This window comes from Phacochoerus africanus, chromosome 3 (assembly GCF_016906955.1).
Source record: "Phacochoerus africanus isolate WHEZ1 chromosome 3, ROS_Pafr_v1, whole genome shotgun sequence".
In the NCBI taxonomy this organism is placed as follows: domain Eukaryota; kingdom Metazoa; phylum Chordata; class Mammalia; order Artiodactyla; family Suidae; genus Phacochoerus; species Phacochoerus africanus.
This window is the reverse complement of record NC_062546.1, coordinates 65,103,382-65,123,108: the sequence shown is the minus strand read 5'-3', so window position 1 is coordinate 65,123,108 and position 19,727 is coordinate 65,103,382. Positions and strand designations below refer to the sequence as shown.

The following is a 19,727-nucleotide window of genomic DNA, read 5'->3' as shown; positions in this document are numbered from 1 at the left end:
AATGAACAAAGGTGATTTAAAGATTTGAAGCTGGGAGACCTTGGCAGGTTAATTATTTTAACTGCTGGTGAGTTTTAAAATTGCTGTTAAATGAACTTCAAAGGGTTACTCAGAGCATTATACATATGCCTCCAGTATAAAATCTTGTATGCAAAAAATGCTTTCAGTCTTGAGTCTGTGATTTATATTTATGGAGAATATCATAAAGATTTGGGAGATAGAATTACATTATATTGGTTCCTGAATTTTCCCAAAAAATTTCTAAAGACATTTCATGATATTTTATTTCTACTTAGAAACAACGTGAAAGTTATCTGCACATATACCTCATCTATGTTTACCTTAGTGTTTTTCATCCCATTTCAATGTTTTTATTTATTTATTTTTAATGATTTTGATTTTTTCCATTATAGTTGGTTTACAGTGTTCTGTCAGTTTCTACTGTAGAGCTAAGTTACCCAGTCACACACACATATACATATATACACATTCTTTTTCTCACCCATTTTAATGTTTTTAAATAAAGCGTTTAGCACAAGACAAAATGCAACTGTTTGCAGAGATTAAAAACAAAACAGAACAAAATCAGAATTCTTGAAAAACACTCTACCTATTGTTGGAAAGAGGAAAAAACCCACAAGAAAAGAGAAGGAGCTGTACCTCACTGGCAATTTCTCTGGAGGCTTTGGCATGCTTGATTTCAATGGCATCTGCTCTCAAGTCATAGCCTTTCTGCTTGGCCTCATCCCAGTCTTTCTGGTAGAGTTTCTATTGCAGGAAAAACACAGGTTTGTTTACAAGAACTAAAAATTGGTGGACATAAAGTCATCATAATGCAAAGCATAAAGAATAATGTAAATGAAGGCAGCATAAGAAAAAAGGAGTTGCTTCTGAGGTTTTGTTTTTGTTTTGTCTTTTTAGGGCCACACCCAAGACATATGGAAGTTCCCAGGCAAGGGGGTCAAATTGGAGCTGCAGCTGCCAGCCTATGCCACAGCCACAGCAAAGCAGGATCAGAGTCACGTCTGTGACCTACACCACTGATCAAGGCCAGGAACTGAACCTGTGTCCTCATGGATACTAGTTGGGTTCGTTACTGCTAACCCATGGCAGGAACTCCCTGAGTTCTTCTTATGGTTATTGTGTATTTACTTTGTAGAGTGCTGGATACTTCTGATTAAAAATTTAAAGCTAAACATCTAAATTGACTGATGTTTGAATATTTGCATTCATCACAACATAGTACAATGTGAAAATCTCCCCCTACACAGAACAATGGAACTAAGAATCAATTGTGAACCTGGAGAAACTTCATCAAGGTCATGTACATCTAAGTCCTGATAAGATTTTTCCGAATGCTGCCTTTTGATTTTTCAGAGGTCTCTGCTAAAGGGAAGTGACACAGATATCATACTCATCCTGCATTTATAATTAAAAGTTTTAGCTTTTCTTATGGCCCTGAAATTTCAAACAAGAAAGTTCTGGGTCAAATAAAAACCTATAAAGACAATAGAGACTATTACCTCTTATACTTTCTAATGTAAGAGTCACCCAACTAGGGGATTCACTACTCTCAGTTAATATACAATGAAGCTGACCTGTGGACACTGGATATAGGACAATGATTTCAAGGTTGAAAGGAGGACAACCAGTAAATCTAGGCATCCCAACTCTTGCAGGCCAGGGACTCAGTCATGTATCTAAACTAATGCTTGAAAGAGAATTCCCATCCACATTGCATTGGGAATGGTAGCTAAAGAGAAAATATCTAGCACCAAAAGCCATAAACATTTCTAAGGTAGGCAGTTTGTCCATTATAACACAACCCATAACCTGACAGATAATGTCCCATAAAGACATATATGCTTCATATGTATGCCTCTTACATTGCTGATTTGCATGGCATTGATGTGGGCCTGCAGTATGAGTGGCGTGTCAGAAGGAAGGCTTATGTTGGTTTTATCTTTATTCCAGGCTTCTTGATATAGTTTCTGTGGAGAGAAGGAAAATATTATTTTAATATAGCCATGGAGATGGATATCTGAAACACTAAGCCTTAGCAACTATTTAACCTGGAAAAATGTTTTGATATATGTGTGCATGGTGTATCAGCTTGGCTAGGATATGGTAGCCAGGTGTTCATTCAAACATTATTCTAGATGTTTCTGTGAAGGTATTTTTTTAGACCAGATTAACATTTATATCTGTAGACTTTGGGTAAAGTAGATTACACTCTGTAATGGGGGTAGGCTTATTCCAATTAGATGACATCTAAGAGAAAAAAGACTGACCTCCCCTGAGCAACAGGTATTCTGCTAGCAGAAGGCCTTGGGCTTGAATTGCAGCTCCTTCCCGGGTCTCCAGCCTGCTGGCCTACCCTCCAAACTTTGGACTGGCCAGTCTCTGCTATCCTGTGAATCTATGCCATAAAATAAATCCCTCTCTCATACACATCCTTTTAGCTCTGTTTCTCTGGAGTACCTGACTAACACAGTGGTATACCATTTCATAGCCATGGGTTGTAGAATAAATATTTGCTTTCCTGAACTGCGACAGAGTGACATTTTTCATTTTAGTGCTTCCAAGTCAGCATGTAAGCAGGGGAAAGGCACGCTGGCATTGGTCAGAGTTCTCCTTTGCATGTGCCTTCACTAAACTAGCTAAAGGATTCTTAGAGTCGTTCCCATCACTTTAAGACTTTGAAGAGAAACAATCCACTTGCTCAGTTTGGGTGGCATCTTCTGAAAAGAAGAAACCCTGGTGGCAGGATGGTTCTTACCTCACTCATCTGCAGAGAATTGGCTTTTGCCAGGACAACCTCTGGCGTGTCGACGACAGAAGTGAATTTCAAGGCTTCTGGGCGCGTCCTGTAGAGTCTTTCATTCACCAGGTCTTGAGCATTCTTCACCCTGTTCATTTCTACAGAGCCTTCAGGCATCCAGCCGATGCCACGCAGCCACTCCAGGTCTGTTTTGTACACATTCTACAGAGATGTTAGACAGAAATATTGTTCCAAGTGCTAGAATAGCATCCCTTAACTGAAAAGGAAGTTTGTGGGGTTGAGGGGCTCATAAGCGCAGGAGCTGGTAGTTTCAAAAAAGTATGACCTGAGATTTTAACTGAGTTGGGGGCTTCAATATCCATGACAGAGTCATTTGTAAAAGCGTACTTTTTTATGCTAGCTGTGACTAGGAGTAAAATAGTAATAATGCTGAACTTCATGACAATTATTTAATATTTCAAACAATTACATGACTGAAAAAAATTTTAAGATATTTTGTCAAATCTGATTCCATTTTCATCCTATAATAGACCCAAGGAAATTATTTTTTAGTGTTTTGGATATAGTATAACAGTGGCAGTTATTTTTAAAACAAGCAGATAATTTGTGTTTGTCTGAAATACATTTCCACTGCCAGGTAGTACAAAGGACAGGAAGAAAACAGTCTGGAATCTAGGCTAGGGAATAAAGGACATGACCTAATTTGAGTTCTTCATCTATGTTCTTTGAGTCCCATAACTCCTAAATATGGGTTTTGTTTTAACAATGTGAATGGTGCCCCCCTGAGGTTGTGCAGTGAGAAACCCATGGGTCTGTCCACAGAGGCACTGACTGGACAATTAATAAACCTGTGTTGTCCCATTCTACTTTCCCAAAGTTCACAGTACGTACGTCACTCTGCAGTTCGTAGGCCTTCCTTGCTTGAATAATGTCATTTTGATCGGGTAAGCATGTCCAGTGATGCAGGTAATTTCGATAATCAATGTCACTGACCAGAGTCTGGCATTTCTTGGCCAACAAGATGCCTAGCATGTCCACCGGGCTGGTGAATTTGGTCTTCCACTTCTGGAAATCCTTCTTGTACTCCCTTTCACTTTGAATCTTCCCTGCGTGGATGGCACACATAATCTTGGGGTCATCTTCAACACTCTGGGCTCCAATGTGGTGGCCTTTCTGTTTCTCATATGCTTCCTTGTATTTGTACTGAAACACCAGAAATATAAAGTTAGATATCCAGTTTTTTGTTTGTTTGTTTGTTTTTTAGGGCCGTACCTGCAGCATATGAAAGTTCCCAGGCTAGGGGTCGAATCGGAGCTGCAACTACCGGCCTATGCCGCAGCCACAGCAATGTGGGATCCAAGCTGCATCTGTGACCTACACCACAGCTCATGGCAATGCCAGATCCTTGACCCACTGAGCCAGGCCAGGGATCAAACCTGCATTCTCATGGATTCTAGTTGGGTTCATTATTCTTGAGCCACAACAGCAACTTCTAGAAGCCCGGTTTTAAGACCACACATATGCAGATAATTACGGACAACATGAAAACCCACAAGCAAATGGACAAGGATATCATACTGCAGCATTGTGACATCTCTGAAGAATTACAAACGAACATTTTGTACTATCATAAGTGTAACTATAGTATAATTGCAGACTTGCATTGCTTAAAACTTTTTCTGCAACAACTCTAATGCCAATTTCAAAATGTGTTTTCCTTCTCTGAGACAACAAACGGAGGGGTCTTTGAAGATGGGTAGCAGGGCTAGAGGAGCACATGTGGAAATTATAAAGTGTGATCCACCAGCTGCACAGTGGTTGTTCATCAAGGTGAGACCAAGGAGGGTAGGTGGAAGGCACTTACATCACTGGCGATGTCCCTGGAGGCCTTGGCGCTTTTGATGGAAATAGCATCAGCTTTCAGATCATAGTCTTTCATCTTTGATTCATCCCATCCCTTGGTGTAAAGTTTCTAGATTGGAGGATAATACACAACAGACAAAGAAAGGTGTTATAGAAAGCTAATAGGCCAATTCCAGTAAGGAAGGTGGCAAGATGGAATAAGTATTTTAACTACTTCTAAATTAAAGGCTCAAACAATAATCAGGAAATCTCTTACTTGGCTGATGTTGGCGGAATTGCTCTTGGCCAGCAAGATTTCTGGGGTGTCTGGCATCACATGGATGGAGGTTTTGTCAGTATCCCAGGCTTCCGTATACAAATGCTATAGGGGAGGTGAGGTAAAACTCTTTGTTAAAGCCAGTATACTACAGTTATTATCAAATTTAATTCATTTAACTATAAAACAGCCTTTTAAAGGTTATTTGGAGGTGAGGGAAGCAAAAGAGTCATGGGAGAGTAAATCATGGCAATATTTGAACAGCCATATAATGATTTCATAGCCAATGTAAAGCAACATAATGGCCTCAATTACTAATTCTTTTCATCTAGGGAATTTCAGGCTTATTCACAGAACCTTCAAGGATGGAGCTTGGCTATAGAACTGTGGTAGTATAGAAATACCTAGACTTCAGAGTCTATCTCAAGGTCAAATCCAACTTCACTATTCCAAGCTGTGTGGTCTTTTTTTTTAAGGGCTACACCCACGGCATACGGAGGTTCCCAGCCTAGGGGTTGAATCAGAGCTGTAGCCACTGGCCTATGCCACAGCCACAGCAATGCCAGCTCCAAGCCCCATCTGTGACCTACACCATAGCTCATGGCAAAACCAGATCCTTAATCCACTGAGCAAGGGCAGGGACTGAACCTGCATCCTCATGGATACTAGTCAGGTTCACTAGCCACTGAGCCACAATGGGAACTGCCAAGCTGTGTGATCTAAAGGAAGGTACATAAAGCCTCACACTCCTCATTTTTTGGGGGGGGGATAATCATATCTTTCTTATTAAGTATTTTTAAAAACTGTACATTTCGCTTTTTTTTTAGTTGATATGAAATTGGTATATTACTTTATTGAGTATATTATGGAGATTAACCATAACATATGTAAAGTACCTGAGTCACAGTTGGAACTTATCAAATTTTCTGTGGCTGCTGTTGATGGGTGTGGTATAGAACAAAATTTCTAGAGTCTTAATACCCCAAATTCTGGGGTTTGTTATCTAAGAGCCAATTTCGTGTCCTATACTGAGCACTCAATCTTACTACCCAAATATTTGGAAAACTTAGAGGTAGGTGTGGGAGAATTCTGAAAAGTCCAATCCAATCTCAAATGTACATATTAAAAGCCTACTGATTGGATAAGGAAATTAGCCCACTCAATAAGCAGATGGATAGAACTCTGGAGGAAAGAAGTAAGCAGCCATCTAGTGTAATAAAACTGAAAGCAATAAGAGCAGCTCACTTTCCAAAGTGGATTTCCGAAGGTTTTGGAAGCAACTAATTTGAATTGTTTGCTGACACTGCTACACACAGTTTCCCAGACTTCAGAACAAAACGCATAATGGCATACTATTTTTCATGTGATGGATAAATGGTTATTGATGGCTTGAGTCTGCTCTGCCAAGGGGAATTTGCCGAGGAAAATATTGCATTTGTGGATATCTCAGGTCACTGATCAGAAGTGTGCGCATTATTCCTGAGAAATTGTCCTAGGCTGGGCTTCCTCACGCACACAGAGAATGAGGGGACACAATGTTGAGAGGAGCATGAAGGTCCAACTGGGATTCAAGCAGACAATCTGTTGAAGGCCTGCATGGGAATCAGGCCAGCACCCTCCTCTGCACATCCCTGCCCCTCCCCCGCCTCCCAGGGCACTTCTTCCTTTATGAGCCCAGTTGGTAGGAGGTATAACTCAAGGCAACTGGCAACAGCTGGAGACTCACCTTGCTCATGGTCAGGGCATTATTCTTTGCCAGGACAATCTCTGGGGTATCTGTAATGCATGTGAACTTGAGCTGGTCTGCAGGTTGGCGGTACTTCCTCTCACTCAGGATTTCTCCAGCCCTCTTCACCTTCTCAACCTCCACAGAGCCAATGGGCACCCATCCAATGCCTCGCAGCCACTCAAGATCAGCCTTGTAAATAGCCTGAAAAATGAAATCATATCCAGTATTTGTAGAAATTACCTCTATAGCTTGCTATCTGATCTTGCTTTAGCATATGCTAAATGAGATGGTGTGTAATTCTGAATTCTACTTGTGTGCATTTCTGGGAAGACACAAGACTGCCTTACTTTGGTGTAGAGTGGCTATTCTTACACTGTGTCTCCAAAGATGGTCAATGTTTGTTGTTTTCAAGACCCATGAAATCTCTCCAGTAACATGTGATGTCATTTATAAAAAAACTATTTTAAGGAAATTCCTACCTGCTTCCTGATACAAAGTGTTTATTCTCTGATTCAACTGCCTGCACCTGGTGGTGTGGGAATAATACACTGTTAGAATTCAGTTTTTTCTTATCTCAGTGGGCAGGGGCTCTCCCAGCCATTGTGCAGTGTAAAGAAGGGATGAACACTACTATATGCTGAATTATCTGTTTTCTGGGGACAACAAAAGGGATCTTTTTTAAAAAATTAAAGCATAATTGATTTACAATGTTTCTTCAATATCTGTTGTATTTTACATGATTGTATACTCACGCTTCTAAGCCAAAGAGTATATATATTTTTACTCTTATTTATCTTATCTTTAGTCCCCTTTCTTGAGTTGTAATTCAAGTCAAAAAAGATATTTTTTACCTGCTTTCATGTTTCTTTGAATTTAAATAATTGGCTAAAGGAGAATTTTTCTTTATGGCTTCTTGGGGAACTCTTTTTTTTTTTTTTTTTTGGTACAATGCCACTACTCTGTCATCCTTTTAAAAGTGACTATTTGTCAAGGCTGATTAAAAAAAAAAAAAAAAAAGGAGTTCCCGTCATGGCGCAGTGGTTAACGAATCCGACTAGGAACCATGAGGTTGCGGGTTTGGTCCCTGCCCTTGCTCAGTGGGTTAATGATCCGGCGTTGCCGTGAGCTGTGGTGTAGGTTGCAGACGCAGCTCGGATCCTGCATTGCTGTGGCTCTAGTGTAGGCCGGTGGTTCCTAGCCTGGGAACTTCCATATGCCGTGGGAGCGGCCCAAGAAATAGCTAAAAAAACAAAAAAACAAATAAAACCAAGGAGTTTTTTATAGCAGTAAGGCAGCATTTGAATCCCAAGAACCATCTACTGGCTGATAACAAAAATACCTAACACATTCCTAGGGAAATATTGTTTTCACTTTCTAGAAAAGTTGTCTTGATATATATATAATTTGTTCTTAAATTTCCTTTTATGAGTTATAATAGATATTTCCTATAAGTCAGAAGAATGATAATGCAATAAATTCATTTGGAAAATCAAGTTGCATTAAACCAGGAATTCTTAACCTAGCATCAGTGAACTTAGACAGAAAAAATATGGTATTTTTTTTTTTTGTCTTTTTGCTTTTTCTAGGGCTGCTCCCGTGGCATATGGAGCTTCCCAGGCTAGGGGTCCAATTGGAGCTGTAGCTGCCGGCCTACGCCAGAGCCACAGCAACGCCGGATCTGAGCTGCGTCTGCAACCTACACCACAGCTCACGGCAATGCTGGATCCTTTAACCCACTGAGCAAGGCCAGGGACTGAACCTACAACCTCATGGTTCCTAGCTGGATTCATTAACCACTGCACCATGACAGGAACTCCCTTTTTTCTTTTTTGGGTGTACCCATGGCATGTGGAAGTTCTCAGACCAGGGACTGAATCTGAGCTGCAGCTGTGACATACAGATCCTTAACTTACTGTGCCATTGAGGGAACTCCAAAACACAGTATCATTATTTTCATTAACCTCTAACTGAAATAAACATTCCTTTCAGTTATAAGTATAGGTAAAAGATGATAGTGGTATTTAACACTATGTGGAATTTTGTCAGCTATAGTAATCATAAATATTTTCATATCATATTATAGTTATTGGAGACATTTTGAATATTTATGCTCATCACTTCTTTGAAATTAAACTAGTTTTACACCCATTGCTAGATCTTGTTATTTAGTGTAAAAAGCATATATATTACTATACTGTTGGTGGGATTATTAATTGGTGCAGCCACTGAGGAAAAGCAGTATGGGGGTTTCTCAAAAAACTAAAAACAGAACTACCATATGACCCAGCAATTCCATCATGGGTATACTGATATCTAAAAAAAACCCCAAGACACTAATTTGAAAAGATAAATGCACTCCAATGCTCATAGCAGCATTAATACAATTGCTGAGATATAGAAGCATTTCCTGTTGAGATATGGAACATAACTCAGCCATAAAAAAGAATGAAATGTTGCCATTTGCAACAACATGGATGGACTTGGAGGGCATTATGTTAAGTGAAATAAGTAAGGCAGAAAAAGACAAACACTGTATGTTATCATTTATATGTGCTATCTAAAAAATACAACAAACTAGTGAATATAACAAAAAAGAAGCAGACTCATAGGAGAACAAACTGGTGGTTACAGTGGAGAGAGGGAAGGAAGACGGGCAAGATAGGGGCAAGGGATTAAAAAGTACAAACTATTACATACAAAATTAGTTTACAAGGGTATTTATACAATGCAGGGAATACAGCAAATATCTTATAATAATGATAAATAGCCTACAACCTTTAAAAATTGTGAATCACTATATTGTACACTTGTGACATATTGCACATCAATTATACTTCAATAAAAAAGTGTATATACTTCAATAAAAAAGTGTATATATTACTACATCACAGATTGTTTAATTTTTTCTCCTGTAATCTATTTTATTTTTAATTTATGTTTATTATTTTTTATTGAAGTATAGTTGATTTACAACGTTGTGTTATTTTCAAGTGTACAAGAGTGATTCAGTTATATACATATATCTTTTTTCTTTTTCAGATTCTTTTCCACTTTAGGTTATTATGAGATATTGAATATAATTCCCTGTGCTATACAGTATGTCCTTGCTGTTTATCTATTTTATATATAGCAGTGTGCAGATGTGAACCCCAGACTCCTCTCTCACTTAGTTTAATATTTTGATAGCCATATTTTGATGCAATTGGTTTCTTTTGAAACCAATGTGTATGTGAGTGTGTGTGTGTGTGTGTGTCTGTTTGTAACTCTCTGCATTTCATGACACTGTCCTGAGAAGTTGTCCATAGGTTTTGCCAGATTACAAAAACTCCACGGCACAAAAGTAGAACCCCTTCTTACTAAAAAGTATTAAACCTACTCACATCGCTCTGAAGGTCATAGGCCTTCCGAGCCTGAATGATGTCATTCTGGTCAGGCAGACAGATCCATTCATGGAGGGGATGCTTGTAGTCTATGTCGCTTACAAGGATCTGGCACTTCTTGGCCTGCACCAAACCCAGCATGTCCACTGGGCTGCTGAACCTGGTCTTCCACTTCTCAAAGTCCTTTTTGTACTCCCTGTCACTCTGGATCTTGGCCGCATGTATGGACCACATCATCTTGGGGTCATCTTTAATGTTTCGGGCCCCAATGTGGTGGCCAAGCTGTTTACGGTAACCTTCCTTGTACTTGTACTGAAAAAAAGAATGGAGATATGAGCTAAGGACATCTCATTTACATCACATTTCAGAGCTTCATAGACACATGATTTCTTTTGATTTTCCCCACCACTAGTGTGAGGAAGAAAGTTTAATATTAACAACTCCATTTTATAAAATAGAAACCTACAGCCTCCAGAGGTTAAAGTGATTTGTCCAAGGTCACATCACAAGCTGGTGGCAGGGCTGAGATTAGATGGAGAGCTTCTAATTACTGATATTTTCCCCTTCTACTAAACTATACTGCCTAGTTTACATTTGTTTAACAAGTAAAAGTAAAGCATCTTATAAAATTTAAAGATATGAATTTTTTTCTAAAAATTTTCTCATATGAAGACTATTTTAGAATATTCCCCTTGTAACTAGAACTTATAATTAAGTCCACGGTCAAGGGTATGGTCTACATTTAGAAAGTCTTACCAGGAAATAACTCTCTTATTTGCCTGTGAATGTCATTGAACTTTCAACCATGGGAGAGAGCAATGCCTTGGGTTAATACTACCTACTTTCAAAATTCAAGAATAACACTTTATGCTCTATTTTACCATGAGATGATCATAGTGTGGGCTTCTCCAGCTTAAAATATTGAAAAGGTATTAAAAATGGAGAGAATGAAGCATAGGTCTCAGGCCTACGACCCTTCCAGAAGAAGGAAAGTGTAGCTTTGGGTCAAAAGAAGCCTGGTACAGAATGGGGGCATTGGACACCCTCAGGAGATGTTTCTCATGAGACAGGAAGAACTAGAGAGTAGAGGAAAGTGATTGCTGAGTAAAAAAGCTTTGCTTACTTCTCTACTTGTTCTCATGATCACTTACAGGTATCTTGGTAGGGGAACCTCACTAAAGGTCAACAAAGGACTAAACAAAACTCTAAATTGTATGCATAATTAACATTTGGTTATAATGCAAGAATAAATGGCTAGGAGTGGTAGGAAACACATTTATATTGGCTGACTTAACATGTGCTATCGATGTCTTCAACAACATTTTTTACAAACATCTGGGTCAACAGCTGCTCGACTTCTGAGCGTCCAAAACATGAGCCCAATTTTAGTGTTTATAAAGATACTTATTTTTAAAGAATATAACTTTATCTTTGACTGATGAACGTATAATAGACATAGTATTTTCTGAGTTCTTTGTTTTCATCTGCAGCTTTGGGGGAATTATTAAAGGAAACTGAGATTTGCAGACTAATTGCTATCAAGAAAAGCTGTAGAAGCTGCCATCTGTGAACTTCCTTGAGTAAGAAATGTCTTTTCCAAAAACATGAACTTACATCACTAGCAATTTCTCTTGATGCTTTGGCTGCTTGGATTGGAATGGCATCCACACGCAAGTCACAGCCTTCCTTCTTGGACTCTTCCAAAGCAAGTCTATAGAGTTTCTGTGGAAAAGAGAATCAATCAATCATTACTCCTTTCTTAAAAAAAAAAAAAAAGTGAAGCTGTTTATTATTAATTTTTCTCTGTCCTCATTTAAACTACAGAAACAAATCTACAAAGAAAAGTATTAGTTTGAGTTGGTTAGAAAACTTCGTTTCTTAGGTGCTCAAGAATTTTAAGGCGTCTAGTTTAAATGTTGATATTTTATTGATTAGTAAACCTCAAAAGTTTTCTCAGGGAGATCTGCATCTGGTTGCTAAAATTTTGTTTTGCTAAGAAGCACATGTAAAAAAAAAAAAACCAAAACACCAACTACTTACTATCACAGTCTTAATATAAAAGAAAGCCCATCTTAATGCCAAAGAAGAAGGAAAAGGCACCCTTTTTTTTTTGTTTTGGGTTTTGTTTTCTGTTTTTATGGCCACACTTGTGGCATATGGAAGTTCCCAGGCTAGGTGTTAAATCAGAGCTGCAGCTGCTGGCCTATCCCACAGCCACAGCAACTGCAGATTCAAGACATGTCTGCGACCTACACCACAGCTCACGGCAACACCAGATCCTTAACCCACTGAGCAAGGCCAGGGATTAAACCTACATCCTCATGGTTACTGGTCAGGTTCGTAACTGCTGAGCCACAATGGCAACTCCTAGGTACAGTATTTTTAAATTGAGTTTATTTGGATTTTTGAAAAACAATGCATTGTCCTTATTTTTTACTATTTAGCAATGGATTATCATCACAGATTATGATGGATCTGTTGACTAGGGTTTTAGAATCATCACCCTGATGAAAATGTTGGCCCTGAAAGAGATGCCTAGGAAAATGCTTGCAAATAGCATTAAATTGTAACTAAAAGACAATGAAGCAGCAAAAGGATACATAGTGTGATAACTTACTGGGTTCCACCCCTGTGCCTACCTGCTAAATAGTTGTTGAATAAATAATGACTTGATAACCACACTGACCCGCAGCAGAAGGCTCTAAGAATAACCTCTATTGGGAAACTTTTCCATAAGCCTTCTGTCCCCTGATATCTTGTTGCTAAAAGGCTGGCCTATTTTGTAGACCCATCACATAGCCCAAAACTGAATTGAGGGAGAACTCTCTCTTATCAACAATGTTGGTTTGAAGTATGTATAATAAATTAATCAAAACATTTCACTAAGGAAATTGTTACAGTATTTTGTTTTTGCCTTTCTCATTATAAGATCACTAGTTGACTCACATCACTGTAGTTTATCCGGTTGAGTTTGGCTAGCATAATTTCTGGTGTATCAGGCATGACATGGATTGTTTTCTTGTCATTGTCCCAGGCTTCCGTATATAAGCGCTATTAAAAAAAAAAAAAAAAAAAAAGATGAGAAAAACTATTCTGGAGTTCACAGACATTTTTCTTTTGATTATGGGCCTGTCACCTCTTCTCTATACAAGATTAGAAAGAAAGTTACTAAGGGTGCATAAATTCTTACCTTTCATGCAGATAAATTACCATTTCCAAGAGTATTTAGCTATTTCATTGACTCAGAGTTTTTACTGTTTCTTATTAAAATTCTTTAACAGTTCTGAAAATTGTAATTGGGTTATAGTATTTAATAACTGTACTTGTGAAATAATTACAGCACATGGTATTCTTAACATTAGTTTCATATGCTGAACTATTACTAAGTTTTTTTTTTTTTTTTGGTCTTTTTGCTATTTCTTTGGGCTGCTTCCGCGGCATATGGAGGTTCCCAGGCTAGGGGTCTAATCGGAGCTGTAGCCGCTGGCCTACGCCAGCGGCCACAGCAACGCAGGATCCGAGCCGCATCTGCAACCTACACCACAGCTCACAGCAATGCCGGATCCTTAACCCACTAAGCAAGGGCAGGGACCGAACCTGCAACCTCATGGTTCCTAGTTGGATTCGTTAACCACTGTGCCACGACAGGAACTCCTAAGTAAGTTTTTAGTGGAAAAATCATTTTAAAAGGTACCATAAATGCTATAGGAATCTTTTAAATGTAGTAACGTGAGAATTCTTACTTCGTTCTATGATAAATTCCTATACCTGATGGAGAGGAGGGAGGACTCACCTTGTTCATGTTTAGGGCATTGTTCTTTGCCAGCACCAGCTCTGGAGAGTCTGTTACGCTGGTAAATTTCAGTGTGTCTGGGCGCTGGCGGTAGATATTATCACTCAGTATCTCTCCGGCCCTCTTAACTTTAACTACTTCCACGGAGCCAAGTGGAATCCAGCCAATGCCTTTCATCCATTCAAGGTCTGACTTATACAAATTCTGCAAATCAACCAATAAGAATGACACTTATTAATTAGTGTTTCAATTCAGAGTCAAAGAATGGGTCACACTGGAGAAACACAAAAGCACCAATGAACAGGTAAAGCTGTCAGCAGAGTCATTCACAAGCATTATTGAATCCTGAATACATTTTCTTCCTAAGAATTTTTTTGGTGTGGAGGATTATACTAGGAACAATGAGAGTTTTTTGTTTTTTAGGTAAAAGATAGAGTCCTGTCCTTGAGGGTATTACAGGATTTTTACTCAAGAGCAGTTTTTTTCAGCCTTGGAAAATGTGTTCTAAAAGCTCCCCCAAAGAACACATATTTAGACCAATGCTGAGTAAGCAGTGCAGTCATAAAAAAATCTTGCCTTTTTTTGAGGCAAAAGAGGTTAAATTCAACTGTGGTAGTGAGTTTCAACATGCAGTAATGTTAAGTCTCACAAATCATACCTTTAATTTGCATTTTTTTTTTTGTCTTTTTGCCATTTCTTGGGCCGCTCCCACAGCATATGGAGGTTCCCAGGCTAGGGGTCGAATCGGAGCTATAGCTGCCGGCCTACACCAGAGCCACAGCAACGCGGGATCCGAGCCGCGTCTGCAACCTACACCACAGCTCACGGCAACACCAGATCCTTAACCCACTGAGCAAGGCCAGGGATCGAACTTGAAACTTCATGGTTTCTAGTCAGATTCCTTAACCACTGAGCCATGACAGGAACTCCTAATTTGCATTTTTGAGATATAATTGACACAAACTAGTTTCGGGTATATAACATAATGATTCAATGTATGTATATATTGTGAAATGATCAGCACAGTAAATCTAGTTAGGATCCATCGGCACATTTACTTACACTTTTTTTCCTGTGATGAGAAATTTAAAAAAAACTCTTGCCTTTATTTTCATCTTCAAAATCACAAACTATAAAGTGTGTACTGTGGTACTGCGGAGATCATATATTAGATATTACCCTAATTATATATTTTATTTTACTCTCAATAGGGCATGCTACCTGTATCATTATTATTATTTTTATTATTAACACTAGTATGCAAGAGTGGCCTCAGGGATACTCACGTCACTCTGGAGGTCATAAGCCTTCCGAGCATGGATGATGTCATTCTGGTCAGGCAGGCAGGTCCACTCATGCAGAGGATGTTTATAGTCCACATCACTGACCAAAGTCTGACATTTCTTGGCCAAAACGATACCAAGCATGTCCACTGGGCTGCTGAACCTGGTCTTGTATTTTTCAAAATCTTTCTTGTACTCACGGTCACTCTGCATTTTGGCAACGTGGAGGGACCACATCATCTTGGGATCATCATGAACAGCTCGGGCACCAATATGGTGACCCAACTGCTGACGATAAGCTTCTTTGTATTTGTACTGAAAGAGAGAACCCAGTAAATAAAGAGGAATCTCCAAGAGCTGGTCCCTCTTGCTTTCTCTATGGTGATGCTTTCCTATGAAATCTTTAAGACATCTGGGGAGTTTTCTCAAATAGACTGCTGTAATGCTACACACTGGGGCATGTTTTCTCCCAAAAAAGAGGATGTGGTACTTATTCGCACATCTTCACAGAATAATCCCACATTGATTCCTTTATATTAGGCAAGAAAGTTATGTTTCATCACACAAAAATGTGATTAAAAAGTGAACAGTGAAAGAATGAGCTCAATTACAGGAATGAGCAGTTTCTCAGAAGTTGGTCCTATGGGTAGACCCATCTGAGAATATTTATCTTGGGATGTGTTTACATGATTCATTAATTTTCTTTTTCTAAGGCATTCTGAGAAATAATGCCCTCTGCACAAATAATCTGGACAGGATAGTTTAAAAATAGGCAGTTTTTCTTCATAATGAGCACAGTGTTTCAGTTCTGCAAGACAAAAAAGTTCTGGAAGTCTATTGCACAACTGTGAATATACTTAACAGTACTGAATTGTATACTTAAAATAGTAAAAAGTGTAAATTTTGTTGTGTGTTTTTATTACAATTAAAAAGAAAACCTTACCAAAATGGATGATTTTGCTATTTTTGGATTAATATTTAAATTGTCCAGGAACCTGATGTATTTATTTTTAGGGTAAAGGAATATTGATTTTTGTGGACTCCATAGCAAAGAGACATTTAACTTTTTTGCTATCCTATGTCTTCAAGTCATGGGGAAGGACTCAGTTAAGCCTGTCACTTTCCCTGAGTATAGTGTGAGGAGAGCTGATGAGGTTTTACAAGTAGCTCAACATATGTCCTTTTAACTTTGATCAAGTCACTCAGTCTTACTAAGCAAAGACCAAAAGATGAGCAACGAAGGAACTACATCCCAGTTTGTCCCTGTGATACCTGTGATCTTGGGCAGGTTACCTCCTGTCTCAAAGCCTCAATTTATTTGCCTGTGCAATGAGGGCAGTTAAGATGGGTGAGAATTACAGAGACTTCCAGCTGTGTTCCAGGAATGTGATCCCCTATGCATGGGGCTGGCTCTTGTTGACAAATATAAGGATGTGACCAGCTCTTACATCACTGGCGATATCCCGGGAGGCCTTGGCAGCCACAATGGGGATGGCATCACTCCTTAAGTCATAGCCTTCTTTCTTGGCTTCTTCCATGGCCTGGCGATAGAGGCTCTAGAGGAAAGAAGTGGGAGTTTTTAGACACAGTGCTCACTTTGACTCTAAGAGTGTATTTCTGTCCAAGGAAGATGACTTTTTGACACAGAACAACACAAATGTGTTTAGCCTTAAATAATTTTTTTTTAAAAAAAGACCTTCCTCTTCCTTTGTTTCCTACTTATACAAGCTATTTATTTAATTCGAAATTTTACTTTCAGCAGGTTTAACACCACAACTTTCCCTGGCATAAATCTTTCTAGATTTTACACATTGTCACCAACTCTGAAATGTTGGATTGCTCACACTTGTTCTTTCCATGAAATAACCAAGAAAGGTCTATCTATTTCTTTAACTTCAAAGGTGAATTAGGAACAATTTTACTAGCAGAAAATGTGATTCTATAACAACAGCACTACCACTCTGAGCATCTATCTGTTTCTAAGAAGCACTAAACAAAGCATCATCCACTGTTTCTGAATATCTTTGTTAATATCGATTCACTCCCTATTTATTCATTTTGTTGATTGCTAGAAATTTGCCACCAAACAGAGGCAGAGCAGTTATCAGGAATTTATGAGTCAAAAACACAAAATTGATGAAATTATAATAATTTCTTTATGAGGTGGGAAAAGACCCACTCGCTGTTCAGTTTCTGTGGCAGGATGGACACCCCCAGAAGGTGGAACATAGGTGTTCCACGGAACATAGCTTGAGAACCACTGCATTAAACAAATCGTCTATCCCAGTGGTATTCAGTCTTTTTTGCTTGTGAACCACTATAAGAATTTAATTAATTCTTAAAAAAATTTTTTTTAGAATTAATCCTTAAGTTTTAATAATTTTAAAATGACTTTAGAGTTTGAAAAAGATGTTATTATAAGTTTTACTAGGTGTGGTAGTTCACATTCATGTTGAGATTTTACAAGGAAAAATTAAAGTAAAAATAAGAATTTAATACATTTGAGATGAAATCCTGAGGGCATTTATTCTTCTTAAAAATTTCCAGTAATGTTTATTTTGTAACTAGATAGTCAAATACTTTTATCCTTTATATTTTTCCTTTGAAAATAAATTCTCAAGTTTGTCCTTGTGGGGAAAAATGTGCTTGATTCAACCTTATGCTTGAATTATCTCGTGGCTTTAGGCCAAACGAATACATTTTTTTCATTCTTTCAACACTGAAAAAGGATGCAAAGCTTCAAAGAAGAGAACACTTTTAGTATTACCAAGGTTACATTTTAGAGAATGTTTGGTAAGTTACTTACCCAAGAGAACTAGAACGGGTGAACGAGAATTCGAGGGGAAAAAATATATGATTGCTTTATTTTGTATTGTTTTGTTTACCTTTACTGAACTAAGTACAGAATGAAGGTACCATTGGTAATGGGTTGAGAAGAAATTCAAGTGGGCCATTCTGAAAACTAATCTTCAGAAGACAAACTTTAGGGAATTAACATAATCATGCAATTCTAAAGCAATAAATCCAGTTATAAATTTTAGAAATGAAAAATAGCCTAATTTCCTCTCAGCAGCCTGAAAATTCTCCCTTCTTTTAACAAAAGGGAGAGGCTTAAAAGCATTATTACCCTTCGGGATAGAAACTAACTTCATTTGCCTGGGGTGAGGCAGAACCAGGGAAAGATAATTCAACAGAGAAGCTCTGTGGCCAAGAGAAAAACTGCTTATTCAAAAATGACTAAAGCCAAGGTCAATTTAAATACCTGTGATCAGACTTTTCTTTGGGTCTGTCTTATAATGCTAGACAAAGGAAACTGTCTTCTCTTCATTTCACTTTTCATGGTTATGTGATAGAAACATGCCCCTTTTTTAGAGCTACATTATTCCAGGCAAAAGTGATTAATAGGAGTAAAATAACGAATACGGCCAAGACTTAAAAATGGGTACTTATATTTTTCCAGTGTTCTCAAACTGAAGAAGTCTGCTTTCCTTTTTTTTTTTTTTAAATGAAGATACACAAACATGTAAGCAATCGATATTCATTTTAAATGAATCAAATAACTCTTGACTTTGGCAAAAGCAATTGGGTAAGGTACTGTTACTGCAGCAATATTTCTATTTTGCAAAGATGTGTGATGACAAGTTTAGTGATGCTGAAGATACTGATTAAAAAAAATTTTTTTTTCATCCTCAGGCTATTTTGAGATGGAAGAATTTAAGAATCCTTATTTTGGTTATCATAAATAAACCAAAGTTATTTTGAGCATATTAAATAAATCAAATCTTCATGGTGACTTGAGTGTAGAGGGAAGAAATTAAACTTTATTAAGCAGCTATTATTGAGTGCTGGGCTCCACACTGGACATATTATATGTACTACCTCATTTTAGTCATTGAAAAAATCCTTCGACAGGCATTTTTATCTCATTTTACAGAGAAGGCAACTAAAGAAAAACTCACAGAACAAAATTTGAAGCAAGTACTAATCTGATCAATAGAAATATTTATTTTTTAATTAAAATTACAATATTATCCGGTCATTAATAGTTGACTTTGAGAGTTTTTTTCTCCTCCTGTCATGGGAGATATTTTTGCATTTATTTCCTTTTCTATTTACTTTTTGAATGCAATGATATCTATATATATATAAAGATATATATCTATACATATATTTAGGTTAGGTTATGGGCAAAAATTAAATAAATAAAACTAAGTTAATTGGTCAACAGGAGACTTATATCCATAATTAAATCCATAATTCCTTTCTACTACATCAGCAAAATCAATGCGGTCAGGTCAAAACAAACGGTCTTACCTCACTGTAATTTATTTTATTTTGTCTTGCCAACATAATTTCAGGTGTATCAGGCATGATGTGGATTTGGGTCTTGTCTTTGTCCCAGGCTTCTGTGTATAAGCGCTGTGAAGGATAAAAAGGTTAAAGAATTAAAAAAACAATGTCTGTTGTCAACAGAGGTTTCCCATTTAGAGATCACGACAAAGTTGAAAGCCAGCCTCCTCACCGTCTGTGCTGAGAGTGATATACTAATATTTTTCATCTTCTTTGATGTTGTAAGATCTTTATTGTCACTAAATGTAAGTGGAGACTAAGATATGAAAACACGTGTGTGTGTTGTTACAA

At 37.9% G+C, this 19,727-nt stretch overlaps 1 protein-coding gene across 22 annotated transcripts in view; it reads right to left on the bottom strand.

Moving 5' to 3' along the window:
- NEB (nebulin) overlaps window positions 1–19,727 on the bottom strand; it is a 220,175-nt gene that overhangs the window by 94,856 nt on the left and 105,592 nt on the right. For all 22 annotated transcript variants that reach the window (XM_047771926.1, XM_047771945.1, XM_047771947.1 and 19 more), the window contains exons 71-84: window positions 19,401–19,505; window positions 16,535–16,642; window positions 15,090–15,401; window positions 13,804–14,007; window positions 12,957–13,061; window positions 11,625–11,732; window positions 10,011–10,322; window positions 6,628–6,831; window positions 4,902–5,006; window positions 4,647–4,754; window positions 3,674–3,985; window positions 2,780–2,983; window positions 1,887–1,991; window positions 661–768 (exon numbers count right to left, since the gene is read on the bottom strand). In XM_047771926.1, coding sequence (XP_047627882.1) covers window positions 661–768; window positions 1,887–1,991; window positions 2,780–2,983; window positions 3,674–3,985; window positions 4,647–4,754; window positions 4,902–5,006; window positions 6,628–6,831; window positions 10,011–10,322; window positions 11,625–11,732; window positions 12,957–13,061; window positions 13,804–14,007; window positions 15,090–15,401; window positions 16,535–16,642; window positions 19,401–19,505 — 2,400 coding nt within the window. The remainder of the gene's footprint in view (window positions 1–660; window positions 769–1,886; window positions 1,992–2,779; window positions 2,984–3,673; window positions 3,986–4,646; window positions 4,755–4,901; window positions 5,007–6,627; window positions 6,832–10,010; window positions 10,323–11,624; window positions 11,733–12,956; window positions 13,062–13,803; window positions 14,008–15,089; window positions 15,402–16,534; window positions 16,643–19,400; window positions 19,506–19,727) is intronic.